Genomic DNA, 11,019 nt, shown 5'->3' on the forward strand with positions numbered 1-11,019 from the left:
CAATGTAATAAAAACAAGCCAACAATAAATAAAATTGCATAACTTATAAAATACCATGTTGGATATGTAACATTTATTATACACTTACTTCTTTCGGAGGCTTCTTCCCAGGTGTTACAATGTTAATTAGTGTTTTATATTCCTCCCTGATGTTCCTCAGCATTTTGTTTTTCACTTTCCTCCACTTCTATATGTTTAGCATCCGACATTTTCCTTCATTAAAATGATTTAATAAGCTGCAGGTAGAGAAAAGCTGTTCACGCCCATCATGTTTCTCATCATATGAAACATTGAGTGGTTCAGTGTCAGAGTAGCCTAAGCCACAATTACACTCAAAAAGTTATTGAAGTCTAAACTTAGACATCGTTTTTTAAAACTGTATCCTCTCAATTCGAAATTATTTCTCCTTTACTCTAATATAATATTTATCTAGTACATCTACTTAAGATACACATATAAATGATAATTTATAGTTATTTTATGCAGAAATCTGCAGATAAAAAATGTGTGGTTTAGGCAACTCTGGCACTGAATCACTCCATTATTTTAGAGACTGCCAAATTCAGAGCCTTATAATATCTTCCACACTTAATAATTCAGTATTCTGTCATTACACCTCTAACAGGGATGGAACATACAACAATTTTTTGCCTTTAACTCAAATTCGTTAAAATGGATTATACAACATTATTCTGGGGAGGATTTCAATTACTGAATAATAATATTTACTTCTTAGTTTAAGTTATAAGTTTACGTTAAATGCTTTATGTGAATCTTTTTCCCTATTACTGTCTTCTAAAATCATTTTATTTAATCTATTTTAGATTGTTATATTATATTTTATATGGTTTGTAGTAGTTGGTTCTGGTTGAGTGGAATTCCTTAACTCTACCAGGTGACTAAATAAATAAATAAATAAATATTGTAGAAAGAAAATTGGTTATTTAACGACGCTGTATCAACTACGAGGTTATTTAGCGTCGATGGAATTGGTGATAGCGAGATGAGGCCGAGGATTCGCCATAGATTATCTGATATTTGCCCTACGGTTTGGGAAAACTTCGGAAAAAAACCCAACCAGGCAATCAACCCAAGCGGGAATCGAACGCAACTCCGAATGAGCAGGCAAGCGCCTTAACTGACCGAGCTATGCTGGTGCCTAATAAAACTAGTATAGGCTACCGTATGTAAACTAGACATTCACCTTGATGCAGTGATGCTGTCTCATTCTAGCACATCAGTAACAGCTGAGTGTAAAACTAGTATAAAGAAAGCGAAGTCACTCAGTTTGAACATGAAAAAGAAGTGCTATTTAATGAACCAAATAATCATGTGTGCTGTAGTTCATAAACAACAACCACAACAGGTTATGTGTATGAATGATATATGCGACTCTTCATATTCTAGCTTGTTTTAAGATTTTTGTTTCCTTTTTTTCAGTTTGAGTATCGATGTGGCTTAGTTACATGGTTGCGATTCATTGCCCAGGACCATAATTTAGAAAGAACCACAGTCCATCTTGCAGTATATCTGTTAGATAACTTCATGGACAATCATGATATAGATGAAGGCCAACTGCACCTTGTGGCATTAGTGTGCATTTTGTTGGCAGGTACGTATTTAACTGAAGTATCAGAAGTTATAAACTCAAATAATTGTTATGTAATTATGTTGTGTGAAGTTCTCTGCTATGGCTGAAATGGTAGGTAGTGTGTCCAGCTACGAATTCATTAAGTCCAGGTTTGATTCATGGCAAGAATGTAGGGAGTAAGTCCTTGCTATTGGGACTGCGTGTATGTCAATGTGTGTTGTTTAGAACAGTGGTTTTGTGTTATGCTAACCACACTAATAGTGATACTACTACTTTTGATTGCCTACGAGGAATTAATTTACCTTCAAAGAATGAATAGAAAGAAATCATTCGAAGTGTTGTTATGAATGTAATTACAGAATATTAAATTTTAGTTGATTAAATTGTATTTATTGTTTGGATTTGTTACATTTTAATTAAAAATTTTAGTTCAATAAAATGATTGAAAATCGTAACATGTTTAGTAGAAGTGTTTGTATGGTGACATATAGCTAATTTTGTTGTGCGGTTTTCTTCTTGCAATTGCATCAAAACTAGCACATCACCACATCATGTTCATATACAAACCAAAACTGCATGCAGTGAGCAAGAGTAGCAAATAAAGTCATGAGCTTGTGGACCATAACGCAATAAATGGTGTAAAGTAATGACAGGCTGCCTTTTACTACTTTCTGAATCATGCCTGTCATGATGACATAACTTTGCCAGATACATCATTCACAATGTTTAGAAGAAGCCTAGTTTTCATATAGAATGCTATTTAGAAACCCCTACTTCCTGTTGTGGTATCGGTAGTAAATAAAGATGTTTAATGTGAGTAGGTTTAACTTTTAACTACAAAAGTCTAAATGATTCGATTATTATTGTCGAATTAATTACAATAATCAAAGATCCACAGCATATTCCCATTAAAATATCAAAATCATTTTATTTGCAACATTTCATTACTTCCTAATGAGCTAGTAAAACTGTCTAATATGAACTCCAATTTTTTTTTTTCAGCTAAAATGGAGGAGCGACCAAATGCTCCATTGATATCGGAGCTGAATGCGCATGTAGGGAATCAGTATTCAGTACAACAATTCAAGTCCATGGAAGTGATGATAATGGAATTCTTCAAATGGAACTTAATGATTCCCACAGCAGTCGATTTTGCAGAACACTTTACTAATTTTGACATATCAACGTTTGACGTACTCACTGTACCTCTAGAGCTCAACAGACATCCAGAACTGCATAATGCAGTTTACTCTTATACCCAATGCTTTCTGGATCTGTCCTTGCTAGGTAAGTAAGCCCAGTCATAACGCCTTCTTCACTTCAGGGTTTATTGTTAATTCATTTTCTGAATGCTAGTGACAGTCTACAACAATGATTTCCAACTCGCCAACTTTTCCCTCTTGGAGCACAGGTATAGAGCGTTCATTAAGAACCAGCACAATAAAAAGTAAATTCAAACGCTACATGAACATCAAAGTTTGCGGTCAGCTTATTTAATGTAATCATTCACAGTGATTTTCGTAAACATTAACATTTAATAATGGTTATTAGAGGAAAAAACTTCGTTCTGGCGCTGAGGATCGAACCCGGGTCATTGGTTCTACGTACCAAGCTCTAACCACTGAGCTATGCCGAAGTTCAATCCACAGCATCTGATCGAATCCCTCTCCTCTAGTGTATTTTCCCTTTGTGGCCTTATTCCATGTTCGACATATTATGTTGACATATACAGTATTAAGTCATCTGCCATTATACAAGGAGCGCACTCAATTGAGTGACTTGGTGGCCGGGATTCCACAGTATATGCACTATTGGGCGAAGAATCTACGTAAAGATTAATTTTTGGTCCTATATAATTTATCTGTTATGGTAACATTGGTTATTAGAGGAGAAACATTCGCCCTGGCACCGAGGATCGAACCTGGGTCCTTGGTTATACTTATCAGTCAATCTAACCACTGAGATATGCCGAAGTACAATCTTCCAATAACCATTGTTACCATAACAAATGAATTCTGTAAAACCAAAAATTAATCTTTACGTTGATTCTTCATCCAACAGTGCATATACTGTGGAATCCTGGCCATCAAGTCACCCAACTGAGTGCACTCCTTGTATAATGGCAGTTAATACTGTATATGCAACATGTTGAACATTATTCCAGGCAACAAAGGGAAAAGACACTAGAAGAGAGGGATTCGATCAGATGCTGTAGATTGAACTTCGGCATAGCTCAATAGTTAGAGCGCTTGGTACGTAGAAGCAAGAACCCGGGTTCGATCCCCGGTGCCAGAGCGAATGTTTCTCGTCTAATAACCATTGTTACCATAACAGATAAATTCTGTAGGACCAAAAATTAATCTTTACATATATTAACATTTAAGATGAATGAAATCGTGAATGCAGAAGTGTTCAAACTCCAAAATTTTTCCCTTTGCGTCAATGTCAATAATTGTTTGCGATAATCTGTTTACGGATATATTTCATATATATATATATATATATATATATATCTCCAATTCCAAAACTGTCTACATCCATTCTTAACAATTTTCAGGAAACGCCAAAAACTGATAACTTTTTTCCTAATTGTTTGCAGTGTTCGTCATATTTGAAGCTTATTTATGGAAGGAAAGAGGGAATTTAGGCACAACATTCATTAGAAAATTGCTAGAGACGTTTAGGTAGATGACGAAACCGTCATTATCTCAATTAAAAAAATGGATTTAGACAGTTTTGGAATTGGACGCTATATATGATATGTGTCTGATGGATGAAAATGAGAAGGCTGGAGCTAGAGTTTACAGTGAATTGTTCAACCATTACATGCCAGTTGGAAGAAATAAAACTGCCTTTGAAAGAGAATTACTTGCAATTCTAGCTGCTTTTACATAATTGACAGCCAGACCCAAGAAATTTAGAAAAGCTATTATACTGATCGATTCCAAACGCTGCAATAGAAGCCATCACATCCAACAAAACAACAACAATGAAAGAAATCAGAACATTAGTACATCAGTTATTAGAATTCTGTAAAATAATAACTTTTCAATAGATACCTTTTCATATAGGGTTTCGTGGCATCCCTTCCAAAATCATAATCCTGTATTGCTAACTAAACACTATTCTGTATTGCAAAGTCTGTCTCATTCGACCTTTCTTACGTAACTGACCATCATATCTACATTACCACAGAAAATAACTCACTTTTTCATACTTTACGCATTATTATTAAACTATTACTCTCAACATTATGTAGACGTATTACTCTTCCTGATTCACTGTGTTAGAGAACTCGAATTTAATTTTACTTCTCGTTTTAATTGTTCATTTATCTTCTTTCTTTCGTCACAATTTATCAGCCACTGTTTCATTTTAATGCACTTTCCTATACTACTATTCTTATCTGCCCAATACCCTTCCAGCCTACTTCCTCACATCTAGATACTAGTTTCTAAGATTGTAAACGTCCACTGTTGTGAAGTAATGTTTAACACATTTGACTGTGAAATGAGTGGGCCCTAGTTAAAATCCTAGTTAGGACAAATTACCTATTTTTCCCGGGGTTTTCCCTCAACACATTAAGAGCAATTGCTGGGTAACTTTCGGCACTGGACCCTGAGCTATCCAATAAAAAGGAAAAACTGTAATTTCAAGGAAAAATTGTTCCGGGGCCGGGTATCAATCCCGGGACCCTGCGCTTAGCGCACGAATGCTCTCCCGACTGAGCTACCCTGGGATAGCATTCGTGCGCTAAGCGAAGGGTCCCGAGATCGATACCCGGCCCCGGAACAATTTTTTCTTGAAATTATTCAAACCTGCTTCACAGGGAGCTACTACTTGAAAGCCAGATTTGCATAAAAGACTGTAAACTCCTACAGTATTTTTCAGTTTCTCTAATTTTAGTCGGCTTCATTTACATAACAAAATCTACATCTCATCTCCCTCTTTTTCTCTCGATTTCCTTCTGTTATTACCTGATCTCTTACAACTCCCTTCACATTTGACAAAAACATTCTAATTTCACCTGTTTATATTCTCAATGTTGGCAGCTGGTGTCGGTCATTGCATTCTTCGTATGCTTATACTGTATACTATATACTGTTGTACTCAATGTTATCGCTACCAATGCTTCATGGCGACTAAAGACTATAAATCATCAATCACAGCAGCGTCTGTACTAATATGTGGGCATAGCGTCAAATTTAAATAGTCTAATTGTTTCAGCCCCACCTCATACAAATATCAGATAAGAGATAAGTATCTGCTCTCTGCTTTAACCTTAAGGCGCGTCTCTACTATTAAATATTTAACAACAACATGTTAAATGTTAAATTGTTTACCGTTAACATCCCAACATGTTGATTGAACATGTTAATGCTAATTTCATTTAACACTTTGTCCACACTGTTAAACATGTTAAACTTAACTTTCTTTGCGTAGTCCACCATAAACAGTCTATGAGATTTTAATATAGATAGTGTTTTATTTTCAAACCTTGGACAATGGACTCAGATGATGATCTGACTTTTGTAATTGCCTCTATTGCTTGTTACAAGGCTTTGCAAAGGAAGAAAATGAGAATGTGGATGCGGCAATATCTTAGTAAAAGACACTATGCAGAATACATTCTAAACGAGCTTAAAGTTGAATACAGTATCGATTTGGATTCAAAAACTTGCTGAGAATGTCAGAACACGATTTTAATATAGTGCTGCAAAAATACTTCCTGTTATATCAAAGAAATACACAATTTAAGAGCAGCCATTTCATCTCAATTAAAAAAAAATTACAGCGCGATTGATTATCATAGGACCTACTACATGATAGATGTTAAAGGAGTGGGTAATATCGTATAATTATTCTTTCCGAAGTTTTACGAACTTTAACATATATCACCAAATACGACCATTACTGACGTCAACATAGCATTAACGTTTAGCGTACGACGAGAGTGCGAAAACTCTCTATTGTATTCTCGAGAACAATTAAATAATAATTCCAGTTCTCTAAAACAGTCGGCCTTCTTAGTTTTGCCCGTGTATTCTTTTGCAGACACATCCCACAAACAAGGCCTTTCCATCAGTGCATTAATTATATTCTAATGTATTTTCTTCCGTCCACTCCATACTTCGAACAACTTATAGCCAACACCAAAGACCAATGATAGTATAAAAATGATCAAGATACGTGCCACAAAATCGGAACTTATAGTTGTTGCAATGGAAACTGTACGAACTTCGCCAAACTGTACCGACGTTGCTCGAACAAATGAATTGACTTGACATGTTTTCCATTTCTGCTGGAAAACACGCCAACATGTTAAAAGTGTTAACTTCAACATAGTTAACATGTAAAGTCAATTGAGACTTGAAATGTCCATATACATGTTAAATTCAACATGTTGTTAAATGTTTAATAGTGGAGACGCACCTTTAAACACCGGAAGACTTATATCATCATTGCATGCAAATTTCTAATTCATAACCAGGAGTTCATACACCCGCATATCAGGTAAATTTGTGTTTGGTTCATTAGCTGAGCAGTTTAAGTCGCACAAGATACTCGTATGTCCAGCCAGCATATCGTGCCTATGACCACTGCAGTCAATTGAGCCTGTGGTAAAGAATGGGGAGGGCCGATGTAAAACAATCAGTGTAATAGTATGCATGGAGCTAACTGTCTGCTATAATCGATGTTTGGCTCTTAAAGGTTAAATAAACCGAGCTGAATAAAAAGTAGCAAATTGGTCACCTATAATGACAGAGATTTTATGGTTGCTGTTGCAGAGGTATGCCTGTTAGATGTGAAACCATCTTTAGTGGCGGCTGCATGCATTGCTGCAGCACGGCAAGCCGTACGTTTGTCTTCTAGATGGCCAACTGCGTTGGAGAATGCGACCACGTACCAATACGAAGACTTGGAACCCTTCGTCATGCTACTTATGAGGTAAGTGTTGATTTAATGAACAAAGAGCTTTAGGACACATTTTTTCAGAGTTCGTCAATCTTGGTTGCCATTTTCACTTCACCATTACTTCAGGACAGCCATACCATCGTAATTCTTTTGTTAATCTCTTTCTTCTGTTTCTTAATATATTTTTCTTCATAATCCATGTTGAATCTTTCGTACACTACTTTTAACACTTGAATATAAATAATTGATTAAATGGCGATCTTACTCATGTTAATTATGTAAGCATGTGCGGCTTACAGCTGTTTCGGTGCTACTTAACACCATCCTCAGAGCCTTCTGTGTCTTGGCGTCATCTCAACTTCGCTGCCTGTTGTGTGGGTGCATTTGAGTGATGAAGAGTTGTGTTAAAGAGTGTGTGTATTCTGAAATTGATCTGTGTGTTGAGTATTTGATTAGGGTGTGTTTTAGTGTGTCTGTATATTTCACATAACGCATAACTAATGCCAACCACACATACAATAACATAAATACAGACATGGAAATCCTACACATACAACCCAAAAACCAGAAACACTAGAACAATATGAAATATACAGACACACTAAAACAAACCCTAATCAAGTACTCAACACACAGATCAATTTCAGAACACACACACTATTTGACACAACTCTTCATCACATGAACGCACCCACACAACAGGCAGCAAAGTTTAGATGACGCCGAGACACAGAAGGCTCTGAGGATGGTGTTAAGTAGCACCGAAACAGCTGTAAGCCGCACATGCTTACATAATTAACACGAGTAAGATCGCCATTTAATCAGTTATTTATATTTTTCTGTTGATCTTCTGTTTTTCGCATTTTGTAATCTTTTCTGTCATCTATCTTTTCTATTATTATTATCATCATTCTTCTGTTTCTTCACCTTTTTCTTATTTTTTATATTTTTTCTTCTCTTCCATTATCTTTTTCGTTTTCTTTTCTCTGCATATTTATGTCTGTTTATCTGTGATAGAATACAGTCTGTCCAAAAACAATTAAAGTTCATAATATACAATACCATTTTTACAAATGCCACATTTTACTGATAGATGCCAACCATGATAAATAAATCCATAAGGATTGATTGTGGAGAGTTGGTTTCTGTACTTAAATTAATCGGCTTTATATTTTTCACATATCGATGTCATTGAATAGTGAATCTTTTATTTGGTGTCACTTTCTTATCACAGATTTTACAGAAAAATAGTTTACCATCAACAGGGATAACTTCCTCTCTGAATACAGAAATGAGTTCTTTCTTCCCTCTCCATGCCCATTGGTAATATAGCCAAGGCATTTCATAGGGTCACAGGACCGGTCTTATCTCTTCTGCTATATTAAACAATGATAATATCATAAGAACATAAATGCCTGAGGTTAAACGTTGTTAATATTGTTGTTGTTTAGTCAACTGTCCGAAGACAGGTTTCAACTTCATAAGTAACACCAATAAGGCATCACTCATAAGGCAACTAGGCCAGGAGATAATGGGGTAGGGTGGCCAGTTCCATTCCCCCTCCAGTGCATACAAACAATTGTTCTTCCTCTGACACATATCGTGAAGTGAGATGTACTGTCTGATAATAGATATACATATCAGCCAGAACCTCAATCAGAGGTATTGTTAATATTACGGGGCATTAAATTTTCTTAACTAACACGTTATAAAATGTATAGTCGTACACCTGCTCACAACATAACAAACACTTAGAGTCAATTTCAGAAACGATGACCGATTTTAAGTCTTAGACTCTGTTTACCTAAATGTCTAAGTTACGTACGAATTTCCGTTGCTTAAACAATGTTTAGCTGGTCATTTTTAGTTAGGTAATTTAATGTCTACAGCTCTGTCAAGAGTTATGAACATCATCCAGATTTCATTTGACTTGCCCTTATATCATTAAAAAAAATTCTCAATAATGGTTCAAGTTAGATATTTGATAATTAATATTTGTCAATTACGAATGTCGAATTAATGTGTAAAATTGTGTTTGTTTTACAGGAGGGCAAACATCAAGGTGGCTCGCGGGAATAAACGGAAATCAACTGAATCATCAGACGATGGCTATGAATCAGATGATAGCTTTACAAACAACCTAGAAGACTCGAATGGTCAACGAAGCTCAAAACGGAGTAGGACTTGCAGTTCGAGCAATGCAGTTTTTCTTCACTCATAGTACAATATTGTTTCTCAGGTTGAGAACAGTAAACATTGTAAGATCTGAATACCCAAATTCATTGTTTGTGCCTTGAGATCTTAAGATCTTGCAGTTAGGGAGCTGCAGTTTTTCTTTACTCATAATTCAGTGGTGTTTCTCAGGTTGAGAACAGTAAACATTGTGAGTTTAAGTGCCCAAATTCATTGTTTGTGCCTTAAGGGCGACACAGTTTTTCTTTACTCATAATTCAATGGTGTTTCTCAGGTTGAGAACAGTAAACATTGTGAGTTTAAGTGCCCAAATTCATTGTTTGTGCCTTAAGAGCGACACAGTTTTTCTTTACTCATAATTCAATGGTGTTTCTCAGGTTGAGAACAGTAAACATTGTGAGTTTAAGTGCCCAAATTCATTGTTTGTGCCTTAAGGGCGACACAGTTTTTCTTTACTCATAATTCAATGTTGTTTCTCAGGTTGAGAACAGTAACCATTGTAAGTTGATGTGCCCAAATTCATTGTTTGTGCCTTAAGGGCGACGTAGTTTTTCTTTACTCATAATTCAATGTTGTTTCTCAGGTTGAGAACAGTAACCATTGTAAGTTGATTTGCCCAAATTCATTGTTTGTGCCTTAAGGGCGACGCAGGTTTTCTTTACTCATAATTCAATGTTGTTTCTCAGGTTGAGAACAGTAAACGTAAGATCTGAGTTCTCAAATTTATTGTTTGTGCCTTAAGATCTTAAGATCTTGCAGTTAGGGCGCTGCAGTTTTTCTTTACTCATGATTCAATGTTGTTTCTCAGGCTGAGAACAGTAACTATTGTACGTTGAAGTGCCCAAATTCATTGTTTGTACCTTAAGATCTGTGATAGCACTGTCCTGTGCCTTTGTTATTGTTATTAGATATATTGCGACCTAATAACAAAGTTGTTTTTGGAGAGGTATGAAAAACCTCTATGTAAAAAAATTTGTATGTGATTCGCAGGAGTCCACATTGTTAATTTTTAAAAGCATATATTGTTTATAACATAGGATATAAGAGACATATCATTGTTACGTATTAAAATATTACACATAACTTATGTTTCTCGTGTCATTTTTTTCCATATCAGCGTTGTTAACTTAAAGTGCAGCTACACGGTTCAAGTTTTCTTTCAACTTGATGCATTCAAGCAATGCATGCAAAATTAATATTTAATATTAATTAATATACAGACGTAGTGAGGGTGACATTCAAAACGATGCACCATGTAAACACAAAATCTTCATGCATCTTAATAATTGAACACGTGTTTTAAACTTGATTCTTTCAAT

The 11,019-nt window shown here is 35.5% G+C and overlaps 1 protein-coding gene across 1 annotated transcript; it reads left to right on the forward strand.

Annotated features, from left to right (window-relative positions):
* Positions 1-1,515: 1,515 nt before the first annotated feature.
* Positions 1,516-10,771, forward strand: LOC138695283 (cyclin-J-like). The gene is made up of 4 exons (XM_069819717.1): positions 1,516-1,612; positions 2,594-2,878; positions 7,381-7,540; positions 9,554-10,771. Exons 1-4 carry the CDS (start codon positions 1,546-1,548, stop codon positions 9,726-9,728), a joined length of 687 nt encoding a protein of 228 aa, XP_069675818.1. The 5' UTR covers positions 1,516-1,545; the 3' UTR covers positions 9,729-10,771.
* The last annotated feature ends 248 nt before the right edge of the window (positions 10,772-11,019 follow it).

This window comes from Periplaneta americana, chromosome 2 (assembly GCF_040183065.1).
Source record: "Periplaneta americana isolate PAMFEO1 chromosome 2, P.americana_PAMFEO1_priV1, whole genome shotgun sequence".
Taxonomy (NCBI): domain Eukaryota; kingdom Metazoa; phylum Arthropoda; class Insecta; order Blattodea; family Blattidae; genus Periplaneta; species Periplaneta americana.